Here is a 16269-nt window from a genome sequence, read left to right on the forward strand (position 1 = left end):
TCTTTTCAAGTGGGAGTTAATATGCTGAAAATAGTCTTTTGTTCTAGGATAAAATGAGTCACAAATTTGATATCTGAAAGATACACGTTCACACTCTTCAGTTTTGTGGGATCTAGACAAGTGTGTACGCAAGCCACCCCATGTCTTAAAGGAGCAAGGACAGCTTAAATAAAGACAGGGTACTGAATAGCCACGACCAAAGGTACCGTGCTTGAGTCGATAATGCTTGAGCAGCTCGCCTTTTGAAGAATCCTCAAAATTGCAAAGTTTACATTGCCAGCTCATGAGCTGCCACCTTAAAAAACAAATTACAAAAAGTGTTACAATATGGAGTAAAAAGACTGATTTAATACCATTTCTATTAATGTACATAGTTTTTGAACCACTATGTTTTATCCTATACATCTATTAAAATGATACAATGGAAAATTTACACTAAAATGGTGAAATTATTTCTTAAGGTTATTATTTATTAATTAGTGTGGATGACTAGAGGATTATTCAAATAATTATTATTACCGGTATTATTCTTACATTCCAGCTTTTACTTTTATAAGCTCTACTATTAACATTTTACATACACACACACACACACAATATGAATAAACACACACATATGTATATGTGAAGGCTGCATGGTGGCACAGTTGGTAGCACTGTTGCCTTGCAGCAAGAAGGTCCTGGGTTTGATTCCTGGCCTGGGGTCTTTCTGCATGGAGTTTGCATGTTCTCCCCGTGCATGCGTGGGTTCTCACCGGGTACTCCGGCTTCCCGACTGATGATATGTATATAAATATTATATTCATAAAGTTTTTCCACATATTTACCCAATTACAATGCATTGTAAATCTTTAAATCTCTCAGACCCACTACATTTTAAACTACTACTACAAACTTCAAATTGACGGTGAAAACGTAAAATCATCGTTCAAATGACGTCGGTGTTAGCGGGAGCCAAAAAAAATAAATACTTCATCAAAAAATAAAACAGAATCATCTATCATGGCCACAAATTTCATGCTAAGACACAAAAGTCGTCAGCTTTACCGTTTCTGCTATGTGAGCTCAAAAGCAACAGCTGCATTAACACTCACACATGACATTTTGTAATATTTTGTCACATTTTCTTACTGTTATACATATTACATTTTTGCTACATTTTTTGAGCGCTCTACTTACAGTACTGGCGTATGGAGTCCTCCAGATGATTTTTACCATGGTGCCTCCTCGACCGTTGCTTGCCTGGTGTTGTCGCTTAAAGCAGGGTTAAAATCCCATAATTCCACTCTTCTTGCGCGCGAATGTCGGCACGTCCCATTAAAAACTACTTAATTTTGCAAGTTGTTGTTGTAGATGAAGTCTATTGAGTTAGAGTGAGTAATAATTAAAGTTCTTGAAACCGATTGGTGTAAGTTTTCCATACTCAAAAGTTTTGACTGGTATTTACTGAAAATATTACGGATATCTAAAAATTATAATTTGTTTGTTTAATACTGATTTCTATTGTGAAATGAACTTAAATAAATGATGTAAATATAAGGCTAAATTATCTGTTGGATTTCTAAGCATTTATTTTGATATGTCCAACTCAAATAATCAGTTTTGTGATCTTCAGAGATTTTATTAAGATGATATACTTTTTTATTATTGTGATATATACTAAGGCCCAGAATGACTTTTTAGAGTGTGTATTAAGCATTATTAAATTGTTGTCCTTTAGAAAGTGTTTAAATGATTTTTTTTTTTCTAGACCTGGAAAATGCGGAAATAAAATGACCTGCTTCCAGAGTTCATAGGGACCTGTATCCATTAAACCTCGTGTCAAGTCAAACTAAAAAGTCTTTTTTTAATGTCCTAAATTTTGACCCTATGTAAAAGTTGTACTCTTACTTTTCCCAACAGTTTTCCCACCCTTTTTTCGTTTCGCATCACTCCATTTATATTCTATCCAAGCTTTTCCTGCTACCATCTACCTCCAGCCTCCAGTCACAAGTTGACCCACATAAGACTGAAATAATCCCTGAGACAAGTGTTCTGTCTGAAAACCATCATGGGTTTCTTCTATCCATCAGCTCAACCTCAAACATGAGATCAGCTGTTACGGATCAGAATCTGTCTGCCTATGGTGCACATGCCACGCACTCGGTTCTCAAATTACAAACATATTGCATGTGGAACCACCCACCACATGCTCTGATATTCACACATACACACCTGAATACTCGTAGTGGTAATGGCCTTTCATGTAATTACAGTCATTTGTCAAAAGCATACGTTGATTTATGGCCAAATTAAAAATACACCGGAAAAGAAGCTGCAGGTCCTGGTAACTCCGGCTCCACGGAGTGATTAATGTTGCGCCATTAGAGGTGGGAGAGTGGCATGATCCGGATGTGCACCCTGCCATGCAGAGCCAAGGAAGGAGTACCAGTCCATGGACACACTGTCTCTATATTACAGAGGAAGTAAATTGCAGGTAAGAGATCAGGCAACTTCAGTCACAGTAGAAGTGGTTTTTAATGTAATATAATATTGTGCAACATATTAGTAAATCAAAGCAATAATGTGAGAGAAATGGCTGCTCTAAATGCTGGTAAAGGTAAACTTCTTCAGTTTCACCTTGTCTGTGATAAACAGTAAGAAACATAACTTGTTTTTCACAGATTAGCTCAAAAAACAAGCTTGAAATATGTTATTATGCTAATGGGTAATGAAGTCCTTGCATTTCTACCGTTCTGCTATAGCCGAAGGAGGATTGATGGTTATTTGCCTACAATAAAAGTGGTGAAATGATAAGGTGCGCTGTGGCATTGTATGCAGCATGAGGCAAGAAGGGGTGTATTTAGTGTTCTTACAAAGAAGGAAAATGCCTTATTCTCAGGCAGGGTCTTACATGTACAGATACTCCTGAATGAAATATGGCTGAGGAAGTGGTCAACCTTTAAAGCTACACATAAATCACAAGACCTCCTTCTAAAGCAACATGATGGACTATTTCATGAAAGATGAATATGTCTATGCTGGTCACTGCATGTGTTTTATCTGCTTGTTGTTTAGGGAAAACAGATTCATCAATTAATATTCGGGGCTCAGAGCAGAAAGGACAGGAACTTTATCATCTAAACTTAGAAGGCAGAGCAGAGTACAAATGAGGCAAACATAAATCGGATGAAAGAGCTCTTCCATTTGAGCAGTTTCTCTAAAATCACCAGGCTATTTCAGAATTCAAATACTGTTAAAGTGCTTTGGTGATAAAGTCTCAGGGAATACAGACAAAGGACAAGAACTGTGCAAGCAATGGCAACTTTAGAGCTCAGTACAATAATTAAGCTGTGGGCCCTGAGCCAGTTGGACATCCAACACATCCACAGACCACTGCTAAAAGCAATGCCAAACTTGGAGGGACCATCCCCTTAAGGTAATCTTTTATAGGTCAAGTCTTAAGGAATGCTTAATTAAGAAAAGTGTGGCTCAATGCTTCCATGTTTCCAAGAGTAATCATGTTTGAGGGTGGGATAGTTTAAAGCCAGTAGAGAGTCATGTTTAGCTCTGCAGGAAACAGATAAGGATTTTCTTTTCATTTCTACTACCCATTTTATCAGTAATTGTACCGGGATGCCCTATAGCTTTCTAGTACAGAGCTACAAAGAATATAGCTCTGCATAAATTACCAGAACGTAAAGTCACTTTAAGATGGTCTCTAGCAGAACTCATAGTACTTACACAAGACAATCATTAATGATGCTGTAAAGTGTAAGCCAAGCTGCTGACAGCACACTGTATCAACTTTACCGCCATCTGTGAGTGGGAGGTGACAAGACACAAAACTAACAAACCTCCAGACCTAAGTTGAACCATAACACACTGACAAAATCAATATATTTCATTGTTTCTTTATTGCACAACCCATTGAGACAAAGAGCTATTAATGTTACCAATAACCTAATTTATCCAGCAGTAAATGTCTGTCAGCAACTGGCCTGATTAATTTGTCTCAGACATTTGGAGAACTTGCTTTGAATTTGGAAGCTTCTACAGAAGGTAGGTATGACTGTTTTAGTCTCATATAATGAATGAAGAAAGCATCCTCAGCTGAATTCCTCCTTTAAATGAAAGATGTGGGGAAATCATTTTATTGTTTTCTGAAGCAGTGGCTTTAGATGCATGGAAATTGTTGCTTTGTCGTGAGTAAAATGCACCTGAGTGGCCACATTAAAGTTAACAGAAAAAGGAGAACAATTTTCCTATATAACATATAATTTACTGAAATTAGCCAGTTAACTAACTCATTAAGACACACACACGATGTGTATGCACATCTACGTTAGCTGTGACTTTAAGCGTGCCAACAAAATTCCCCACAACATGGCACCACCACCACCAGCAGCCTGAACAGTTTAAACAAGGCAGGATGGATCCATACTTTCATTCACTGTAAATCTGTATTTATTTATGAATATGTGAGAAAATATTCAGCGAGCAGCAGCAGCTGAGTGGAGGAAAAAGCCTTGTTTATGTCAGAGGTCAGAAGAGAATTGCCGACTAGTTCCAGATGATAGAAAGACAACAGTAGCTGAAAGAACCGCTGGTCTCAACCAAGGTCTGCAGAACACCATCTCTAACCAGATCTCAATCCAACACAGAGTCTTTAGCATGTCGTGTAGAGGGAGGCTCTCATCTTGGATTTGCTGCTGCAAGATGCTTGGAGTTGCACAGTATACCATAAATGTAACATTAAGCCAATATCTATGAATGCAATATTAGGCAGGCCTGCTCGGACTGCAATAAATGTTAGTTATTATTTAGGAAACATGCATTCAGTATGTTTGTGCTTGCAATACATTTGGTGACACTTGATGTACAGCATACAAATGTTTTAGATTGTAAAAAGGTGATGCAGTGATTAAGAAACTACAACTACGTTAATCAATGCCTAACCAGCAGATGTCGGCCAGAGGCAGCGTTTTTAACTAAAACTTGTTGCTGAGATGGAAATAATGAATTCGATTTTTTTTCCAGTTGTGGGATGCACCAATCATTATCTCGGCTATGCATTCAAATTGTTTATTCATAAATGCATTATTCCAACATTCACCAACATTGTCACATTTTCAATGTTTTCTTAATATCATGCAGTCACAAGAAAATCTGTGAATCTACGCCTGAAAGGATTGGAGTGATTCTAAAGGTAAAAGGGAGTCTAACACAACACTGGCAGTAAACTGGCCGAAGAGCTTTTATGGTGAGAAAATTAAGTAATGAACGCATTAATGTTTTTCTTAATAAATATATTTCTAATACTTCCATTGACATAAAATTCACAGGATATTTTGGTGATAATCCAAACAATGCAGACATACACAAAAATCAAAATAAATAGTTTATAAATTAAGTTATGTTTAATTAAGTAATATTGTACAGTGAGTATTTATTAAATACATAAAGAAAATGGTGTGCAAAGAATCCAGAAAGCCAAAAAAATCAACTGAAATCTGTCAGTATTTAGGAAACCTTCCTGTGATTTGTAGTATTTTGGACAATATTCTAAAGGGTTTTGCCATATCTGTTCGTCTCTCTGTGCTTATATTAACATCTTTTAACCATAAACCAGCCACTGCCAGGTGCTCCTCGTAGGATTTCTGAAGGAGGAGTCAAAAGAAAAATGTAAAGAGTTTTAGCAGAACCAAGGAGCACTAATAGTGCAAACTAATGCTCTCAATCTTCATAGCCTCTAGTCACTCAGTGCTCAAGACTCCAACGCTAAATAAAAAAAGCTTTAAAGGTCCCCATTAAACAAGTTTCAACTTTCTTTTTGATCATTTTTATACTTTCATTTGGGTCTCTGATGCTTCTACAAACAATCTAAATGCAAAACAAACCAGTCATCTGTTGGCTATAAATGAATGTTTTATTTTTTCTAGAAAACGCAGTTTCAAAAGCTGTGTAGTTGTATCATCTCTGTTACACTGGAACCTAGCAGTGTTACCTGAGTCCCACTCAGTGTGTAAGGTAAAACCAGACGGCCCTGAATAGGAACTGAAGGAGCTCCACCCACTTGATTTCCAGTAGAGAATCACGGCTGGTTTTACCTTACACGAGCTTTACAATGGCTATCCTCAAAGGCAGATGTTCTGTTGTTGGCTCCAAAGACCCACATGTATCCATGCACATTCTCCTGCTGTTGGACAACAGAGATTGGTGGCTTCATTTTATTTTTGAGGGCAATGCACGGATCACTTTACCACGGACTGCTTTGAGAACTCACATCAGAACACGTCAGGATTTGAAGAAAGACTGAAGAAAAATTCAGTCCCTACGGTTTGTGGCAAATCTGAAGAATGGTTTTCATTGTATGATTTCACATACTGGCTTGAAAAATTTCTTTTTTCTGGACCTCCCTGAAACAGTATTTGAGAGCCATGTACTAGAGGATTAATATGCATAGAAATGTAACTGAAATGACTTCAGTATAGTGAAACATTTGAACAGAAGAAAGGAAAATTTAGGTTTGACAAAGACACCATTTGTGGCAGAATATTCTGGTGAGGTATTCAAACATTTAGGTATTTAGCTGCAGGATATCAATGAAATAAAAGCAGCGTCTGCTTCCTGGTATTGACTTTATGCTGCGTTGCTGCTTGAATCAAAGTGATGTATTCAATGATGATTTTTACAGTTTGAATCACAAAGTTACCGTTGGTTAAATAATTCACCTTAATTGTGTGTTTAGTCTATTTCCACTAAATAACAACAACACAGTCACACTAAACATAGTTAACGAGGTTAAAAATAGAAGAAATGTATTTCCCTGAAGGCTGAATGAATTGTCTCTACCAGTGGGAGAAGACAGAACATTGATCTGCAGATTTAAACCGTTAGAGACGATTAGTCTTATGGTAATGAATCAAGGAGCATGAATATCAGCAGTTATGATTCTTTTTTATTCATGCCCATGGATAAGAAAGCCTCTATTTGCTTAAAACCAGTAAAGTTAAAAAAAGGTAGATGGAAAAATAAATAAATCAAGTTGATGAAATGGTATTATGGTCCAGTGTTAGTAATGAAGTGGGGAGAAATACTATGGAGGCCACCAGGAGAGAGAAACAGACGATGACTGATATACAGCATACTGTTTCTGCATTTGGTTCTGAGATTTGGCCATCAGTCAATATAAATCTCCTTGAACCGCGGTCGGCACCAACAGGTATCACTCTAAGAGACCGACCCCGTTGGTAATTACACAGCGAGGTCTGCAGCAGGTGCCGCAGCTCTGACAGGAATTTGCATAAATCTGCATGTGTCACTGGGACCGGCTGCAGCCTCTGGCATTCACAGTGATTATTGCTCCTACTCAATGGACAATTTGTTTAAATGGGACAAACTGCACAGTTAGAATGTAGCATTAATGCTGTGTCTGACATCTATAGACAGTGCTCAATGCGCTGATTTATGGTGTCATGAAACTGAAAACTATTGTAAAATCAACCCAGTTTGAAAGAACATTTACTGTCATACTATGCTCATACTAGACACCTGTTATAAATTCAGTCCATTTATACCTATTCTGTAAAAACATAATGCTAAACGTTACAACATGTACAGAGCCTTTTCACATCTTGTTACGGTACAACCATAAACTTCAGTGCATGTCTGAGGTTTTATCAGACAGACCAACACAAAGCCATGCATGATTTTAAAGAGGTTGGAAAATGATCTACAGCTTTTAAATATTTTTACAACTAAAAAATCAAAGGTCTGCAGGTGGTCCATCCTCTCTCCATGTTCAGATGATGAATTGAATAGAGCTCTGGGAGATATTTTAAACTCCTCCATAACGTTCTCCCTGACCTGTCTGCTGTGTTCCTTGGTCTTCGTGGTGGTAGTTTTTCAACTGATGTTCTCTGACAAACCTCTGAAGCCAGAAATAAAACGGCTGAATATTTACTCATTTGGCGCCGACGATGGCAGCCTCTGAGCCTCGCTCTCTCTTTGTTTTTGTATTTTGTGTGTTTTTATGTTTTTCGAGCCACAATCCTGTGGTCTCATTCAGTAGAGAGGAACTTCTCAACATCAGAGTCCTCTCTTGGGATTTTTTCACCATCTTTCATCGATCCGAGGTTCACTGAGCTCCTGGCAAGCGGAGCTGCGGCACTATACGGGATACTGCGCCGAAAGCGTCGAAGGGGAAAGCGTGCTGGCGCGCTGGTAAAGCTCCGCAAAAGAGGACTACGAACACCACTGCCTTCAATCCACCTGGCAAATGTCCGCTCTCTAAGTAACAAGATGGACGAGCTGCTTCTTCTCACCAGTAAAAACTCAGACCTCTGTGAATCAGCGGTTCTCTGCTTCACCGAGACATGGCTGAATGAAAACATCCCGGACCGCGCACTGCTGATGCCGGACTTCCAGCTGCTCAGAGCGGATCGCAGCGCGGAGCTATCGGGGAAGAAGAGAGGAGGCAGAATCTGCTTTTATATAAATGAAGGTTGGTGCAGAGACGTAAAAGTGCTGGAAAACATGTAGTTCACAGACTCTTTCATCATAATACTGGGAGATTTTAACAGAGCAAACCTCTCAAATGAACTCCCCAAATACAGACAGCATATTAGGTGTCCCACCAGAGACAAAAACACACTGGACCATTGTTACACAGCTTTAAAGGACTCATATCATGCTGTTACCAGGGCTGCTCTGGGTTTTTCAGATCATTATCTAATCCACCTCATCCCAACCTACAGACAGAGACTAAGAGCTTCCAAACCCAAGGTTCACACTGTTAAGAAGTGGACTGAGGAATCAAAGCAGATGCTACAGGCCTGCTTTGAATGCACAGACTGGACTGTTTTTGAAACCTCAGCCACTGACTTAAGCCAACTCATTGATGTGGTGACATCATACATCAGTTTCTGTGAGGACATGTGTGTGCAGACCAAGACCTTCGGCACCTTTGGGAACAACAAGCCATGGTTTACTCCACACCTCAGGAATCTGCGCAGGGAAAAGGAAGAAGCTCGCAGCAGTGGAGATTGGGCGCGGTACAGGCAGGCCAGGAACAGACTAACAAAGGAGATCAAAGCAGCCAAGAGAAGCTACAGTGAGAAGCTGAAGAACAGCCTTTCTACTGGTGACACTTCAGCTGTATGGACTGGTCTGAGAAACCTGACTGCCTATAGGAGCCCCTCCACCCATCCTGAACAGAGTCGTCTCCTGGCCAACTGTCTGAATGGCTTCTACTGCAGACATGACAAGAAGCCATTCACACCTGAAACCATCTCCTCCACATCCCATTCAGGAACAAGTTCTTCCCATAAAGCTACCAACCCCCTACCTTCAGATCCTCTGCCTGCACTAAAGATCTCCGAGGAAGATGTAAACAGGCTATTTCAGCGCATGAAAACAAAGAAAGCTGGAGGACCTGATAATGTCTCCCCATCATGTCTGAAAGCCTGCGCAAAACAACTCGCTCCGATCTTCACAAGGATCTTCAACAAGTCACTGGAGAAATGTGAGGTCCCCTCCTGCCTCAAACGATCCACCATCATCCCGGTTCCCAAGAAACCCACCATCGTAGGATTAAATGACTACAGGCCTGTAGCCCTGACGTCTGCGGTCATGAAATCCTTTGAGCGGCTGGTGTTGAAGCACCTGAAAGACATCACAGGCCCCCTGCTGGACCCCCTGCAGTTTGCTTACCGAGCAAACAGGTCAGCAGATGATGCTGTTAACTTAGGTCTACACTTCATCCTGCAACACCTCGACCATCCAGGGACGTACGCCAGGATCCTGTTTGTAGACTTCAGCTCGGCCTTCAACACCATCATACCAGACATCCTCCACCAGAAGCTCACCCAGCTCAACGTCCCAGCCTCCACCTGTCAGTGGATCAACAGCTTCCTGACGGACCGACAGCAGCAGGTGAGACTGGGGAGCATCTTCTCCCGATCCAGATCAATAAGTACTGGTGCACCCCAGGGGTGTGTTCTATCCCCACTCCTCTTCTCTCTGTACACAAATGACTGCACCTCATCGGACTCGTCCATGAAACTCCTGAGGTTTGCAGATGACACCACAGTCATTGGACTGATCCAGGACGGTGATGAGTCTGCATACAGACAGCAGGTGGATCGGCTGGTCCACTGGTGCGGTCAGAACTACCTTCAACTGAACCCACTCAATACTGTGGAAATGATGGTGGACTTTCGGAGAACACCACTCCCATAAACCCCCTCACCATCCTCAACAACACTGTATCGGCCGTGGACCACTTCAGGTTCTTAGGAACCACCATCTCTGAGGACCTGAGATGGTCTTCACACATAGACACTGTTCTAAAGAAGGCCCAGCAGAGACTGTACTTCCTGAGGCAACTCAAGAAGTTCAACCTTCCACAGGAGCTGCTGGTCATCTTCTCCACTGCCATCATTCAGTCTGTCCTGTCTTCATTCATCTCAGTGTGGTTTGGATCATCCACAAAACAGGACAGGTCCAGACTGCAACGAATAATCAGGAATGCAGAGAGAATAATCAGAGCTGACCTTCCCTCCATCCAGGACTTATACAGGTCAAGGGTCAGGAAAAGAGCTGCTAAAATCTCTGCAGACCCCACACACCCTGCACATAAACTGTTCAGAGCTTTACCTTCAGGTGGCGCTACAGAGCACTGTTTACTAAAACCAGCCGCCACAGAGACAGTTTCTTCCCCCAGGCTGTTTCTCTGATGAACATTCAATAGAGTACAAAACAACAGCATACAGATGTTGCAAATGCACCTTTTTATTAGATATGTGTATATTGTAAATATGTTTATTCTGTAATGCAAAAATAACACAAAAGAGCAAAGTGTACCGGAGGCAAATTCCTTGTTTGTATGTACGAACTTGGCAATAAAGCTGATTCTGATTCTGATTTAAACACAGGTGGATTCTTCTAATTAAGCGAGTTCTAAACTCAGTTGGTTGCACTGAAGTTTTTTAGGGGTATCAGATTAGTCGGCAAACATTGGGCTTGTATGTCGTGGTAATTAGCACCTTGGATGCTGGTGGTGGGGGCAGGAACCATACTTTGCTTCTCTCTCTTGTCACGCTTGTTTCTGGAAATGCTTGGAGCAAATTTCCAAACTTTAACATCAAAAAATGCGGCCAAGCAAATCAAGGTAATCTACAAAGAGCATGCAAGCTATATAGATATGCGCGGCCACCGCTATGCCTCTGGTTCTCCCTGTAAGCGGCAGTGAGCAATGGGACGCCCACCGCAGTGAAAAGTGTTTCTGCTGACAGGAGCATATTTAAGGTAATGGAACCACTCTGTTGTCCCAGAGCAGAGCAGTAAGGCAGAACTGAGTTCTGTCTTTAACTACATGCACCACTGAACCTCCAGATGACAAAACGCTTCAGCAGCTGACCAACTCAAGTACAATAAAGCTGAAAAAGAAAAAAAGGAAACTGAAGGAGAAATTCACTGATTTGTCATTCTTTGCTGTTTAGGCAGGAAAGTATTTTCTATAGGAATTACTGTCTGTTGGTAAAGCATAGCACTAAGAAAGTTAGTTCTGTACAAGAACCCCTTTTAAAAGAACCGCATGCCACTTCAGCCATAAAAGAAGCAAATGTGTGTTTAGGTAGAGCACATTATGTGCATGTCACTGAAGCAGGTAATTTTATTCAGCCAGTGTACCTGAGTAATGTGGAGAACAATTGGGAGAACACCAGGATGATGAAATAAAGAGGAGACAGAGTAATGAGACGAGACTTGAAACAAGTTGGAGAATAAATGAGAGGCTGCATTAACAAACTATAAAGGATTCCTATTTGCATATTTCCATTGCATTTCATCATGTTGCACAAACAAAACACCAAAGGAGTGAGTCATCAAATGAATAATTAAATAAATAACTGAGTTTAGTGGCTCTCTTTTAAAAGGACTGCTGTCAGTACCTTGTTTCAAGATAGAGAAATGTCAGCTGCTGACACCCCAAAAGGAGCAGGCTCCTACCTGAAAGACCTTAATGCTGATCTCTGCAGGAAATTTATGATGGTGTAAAAATGGACACTGCAGCAAAGGCCTTCAGGGAGACAAGTTAAAGAGTCTGGAGGACAAACAACATCGTCTTAATCTAATTAAGCTACATTATTCAGAAATAGACTTCAAGAATCAGGATTTGTAAACTGTCCACCTTGTATTTTATTTATTTATTATATTAAAAAACGTACAGTACAGACCAAAAGTTTGGACACACCTTCTCATTCAAAGAGGTGTCTTTATTTTCATGACTATGAATATTGTAGCTTCACACTGAAGGCATCAAAACTATGAATTAAATCATGTGGAATTATATACTGAACAAAAAAGTGTGAAACAACTGAAAATATGTCTTATATTCTAGGTTCTTCAAAGTAGTCACCATTTGCTTTAATTACTGCTCCACACACTCTTGGTATTCTGTTGATGAGCTTCAAGAGGTAGTCACCTGAAATGGTTTTCCAACAGTCTTGAAGGAGTTCCCAGAGATGCTTAGCACTTATTGGCCCTTCTGCCTTCACTCTATGGTCCAGCTCACCCCAAACCATCTCGATTGAGTTCAGGTCCGGTGACTGTGGAGACCAGGTCATCTGGCGCAGCACCCCATCACTCTCCTTCTTGGTCAAATAGTCCTTACACAGCCTGGATGTGTGTTTGGGGTCATTGTCCTGTTGAACAATAAATGATGGTCCAACTAAACGCAAACCGGATGGAATAGCATGCCGCTGCAAGATGCTGTGGTAGCCATGCTGGTTCAGTATGCCTTCAATTTTGAATAAATCCCCAACAGTGTCACCAACAAAACAGCCCCACACCATCACACCTCCTCCTCCATGCTTCACGGTGGGAACCAGGCATCTAGAGTCCATCCGTTCACCTCTTCTGCACCGCACAAAGACACGGTGGTTGGAACCAAAGATCTCAAACTTGGACTCATCAGACCAAAGCACAGATTTCCACTAGTCTAATGTCCATTCCTTGTGTTCTTTAGTCCAAACAAGTCTCTTCTGCTTGTTGCCTGTCCTCAGCAGTGGTTTCCTAGCAGCTATTTTACCATGAAGCCCTGATTCACACAGTCTCCTCTTAACAGTTGTTCTAGAGATGTGTCTGCTGCTAGAACTCTGTGTGGCATTGACCTGTTCTCTAATCTGAGCTGCTGTTAACCTGCCATTTCTGAAGCTGGTGACTCGGATGAACTTATCATCTGCAGCAGAGGTGACTCTTGGTCTTCCTTTCCTGGGGCAGTCCTCATGTGAGCCAGTTTCTTTGTAGCACTTGATGGTTTTTGCGACTGCACTTGGGGACACTTTCAAAGTTTTCCCAATTGTTCGGACTGACCGACTTTCATTTCAAGTAATGATGGCCACTTGTTTTTTCTTTACTTAGCTGCTTTTTTCTTGCCATAATACAAATTCTAACAGTCTATTCAGTAGGACTATCAGCTGTGTACTGTATCCACCTCCTGCACAACACAACTGATGGTCCCAACCCCATTTATAAGGCTTGAAATCCCACTTATTAAACCTGACAGGGCACACCTGTGAAGTGAAAACCATTTCAGGTGACTACCTCTTGAAGCTCATCAACAGAATACCAAGAATGTGTGGAGCAGTAATCAAAGCAAAAGGTGGCTACTTTGAAGAACCTAGAATATAAGACATATTTTCAGTTGTTTCACACTTTTTTGTTCAGTATATAATTCCACATGATTTAATTCATAGTTTTGATGCCTTCAGTGTGAAGCTACAATATTCATAGTCATGAAAATAAAGACACCTCTTTGAATGAGAAGGTGTGTCCAAGCTTTTGGTCTGTACTGTATGTGTTATAAGCATCGAGTCTGCAGACAAAACACTTGCATCTGCATACAGAAACAACACAGGAGCCAAAAAAATAAATATAATTCCCTTTGAGACAAAAATTCCAATAGCGTGTAAAATAGTGACAATTCAAATATGAATATCACACACAGACTAAAGCCATCGTCATGGGAGGGACACAAAAGGAAAAACATGTTAGAAACATCATCCATCCAAGGAGAATAATTCATAAGCAGACAATTTATGTTGTTGCCAGAGTTGTACAAAGAAGCAGTTTTATTCCATTTTAATGCCAGGATTAATGTATATTCTGTTGGATGTGAAAAACAAAATAGCCAATCTGTGAACAGAAACAAATCCTGACCTTGGCCTGCAGGGAGGTTCTCCTTATTCCCCCAACAGACACAGATGGAACGTGCACATCTGCAGCTACACACATATTCAGGTTCACTTAGAAACAGACTAGATTAAATGTTCTGGTACTTCACTGACCTTGTAAAAGTGGCTGGCCTTTCTGGAAAGGTCCACTGTACACCAACTGGTAGTTTTTGACCTGGAAGCCAGGTACACAGCCATCATGGCCTCCATCTGCTTGGCCTCCTTCATGGGAAATCTGCAACACAGGAAACAATACAGCAGTCAGAAAAATGCACATCGGCGCTCTTCTTTCAATAGCACTGATTGGACAGAGTTCTGGTTCTGATCATCAAGCTCCTGTTTTACATGGTGTTGCTCTTTCAGTTAATTTAAAACTTACTTTAAAAATATATATATTTTTCTGTCTGTTTTAACATCTGAACATTTAGATTTGTAATAATCACATTTAAGGTCGGACGTTTTTTATGAATACAGGTGTTTCTAATTCACGCTAGAAAACCCCTCTGTTAAATATAATTTAAGTTACATTTTAGGTAAATGATTATTTACTTGGAGCTAAAAGTTAGAACGGTCGTTGTTCGATACAGAGCAGTCAAACAATCCCATCCTGTGACTTAATACAAGTGCAGCTAAAGAAATAATGTATTAAGCTTAAAAGAAAAGATACTGGTCCTGAATGAGCTTTTTTTTTACATATCCACTCTATGAGGAATGGGCGTCCTTCTCTGTGAGAAACTGTCCACCCTAAGCAACTAATGTTCTGTTTAAGATTAAAGGTTGTTTCACTGTTGTTCCTTTAGGGATCTGGGCTACATTTGATCATCTCTTATTCAAAATAATAAAAACTTTGGTTGGTCCAACCTGAACTGGAATCTTCTAATCTGAACAACGTTTAGCATTTATAAAACCTTCATTCTATTTGTAAAAATCCCAAAATATTGATAATATGTGAGACCTGGGGTACACCTTAGACCACCATGCATGGTGAAGAGATGGCAATTAACCTGAACTACATGTCTTTGGATTCCTGGGGGACGCTGGACATTTACAGGGCTCCAGGAAGCAAGATGAAAATGGGTGAATGTGTTTCTCACAAATGTAGACCGTTGTTGAGATATTTTTCAAAGGAAAAGAGGAGTTCCAGCCAGCGAGCTACAAGTACCACTTCTAGAACATTTGATTCCAAAGAGTCTTAAAGTACATCTATCACTAAATGCCTGTCACTCTGCTGAACAACCATGCAACACGGAGGCTAAAAAGGGAAATAAGACAGAGATAAGGACACATAATTATGAGCAATACATTGCTAAAACCTGCACGATATAAAGAGAGGATTCTCTACAGGAGGATTTTCAACATATTTCTGTGAAAGTAAAAAAAAGAGAAAGTTTGCAAATGAACTGTGAATAAAGTTGGATGAGAGATTTGTGACAGTGTAAAGTATTTATTGGATTATGCATCATTTATGTTACAAGACTTTCAAACAGCAGATTCTGGAGTCTCTTTGGAGGTCTGTCTTCATGATGAACTGACTCTGGCAGACATTCAGTCACAGAGGTCATTATCTGTAATGTCGGAGGAAAGCAATCACTGCACTCAGGGGACGTGTGCTGTCCCTATACACATGTCACAATGTTACTTCAGCTCCATCAAAGGCTTCCTGACAAGGTGGGTCAGTACATGTGGGTTTCTATAAACAAAACGGCCCAAGGCCTGTTGGGCTGCATCGGGTCATGGAACGCAGATTCAGTACAGAACATAAAAAACACAAGACTTCACACAGGAAACAGTGGCATGAGAGTCCATTTTAGTTTCCATTAGGAGCTAAATATCACAATCCAATCTTTGTGACTCACAGTGGGTAAAAGCACTTTGGTAACACAATGTTAATGGCAACGTTGTTTGGAAAATGGTCTATTACTGTGGACTAATCTAGCAATTTTTCCATCCATAGTAAGAATGGATAATAAATATGCAAATATTACAGAATACACTAGTAAATAGACTGCAGTTCATAAACATCTGAGTTTTACAAAACAAGATTTAGTTTAAA

General features: G+C 40.3%; 1 protein-coding gene across 1 annotated transcript in view; it reads right to left on the reverse strand.

The window, feature by feature from the left end:
* cdh13 (cadherin 13, H-cadherin (heart)) overlaps positions 1–16269 on the reverse strand; it is a 614670-nt gene that overhangs the window by 435540 nt on the left and 162861 nt on the right. The window contains exon 2 of the mRNA XM_047353799.1: positions 14331–14451. Coding sequence (XP_047209755.1) covers positions 14331–14451 — 121 coding nt within the window. The remainder of the gene's footprint in view (positions 1–14330; positions 14452–16269) is intronic.

The sequence above is a fragment of the Girardinichthys multiradiatus genome, chromosome 2 (genome assembly GCF_021462225.1).
Source record: "Girardinichthys multiradiatus isolate DD_20200921_A chromosome 2, DD_fGirMul_XY1, whole genome shotgun sequence".
NCBI classification, from domain to species: domain Eukaryota; kingdom Metazoa; phylum Chordata; class Actinopteri; order Cyprinodontiformes; family Goodeidae; genus Girardinichthys; species Girardinichthys multiradiatus.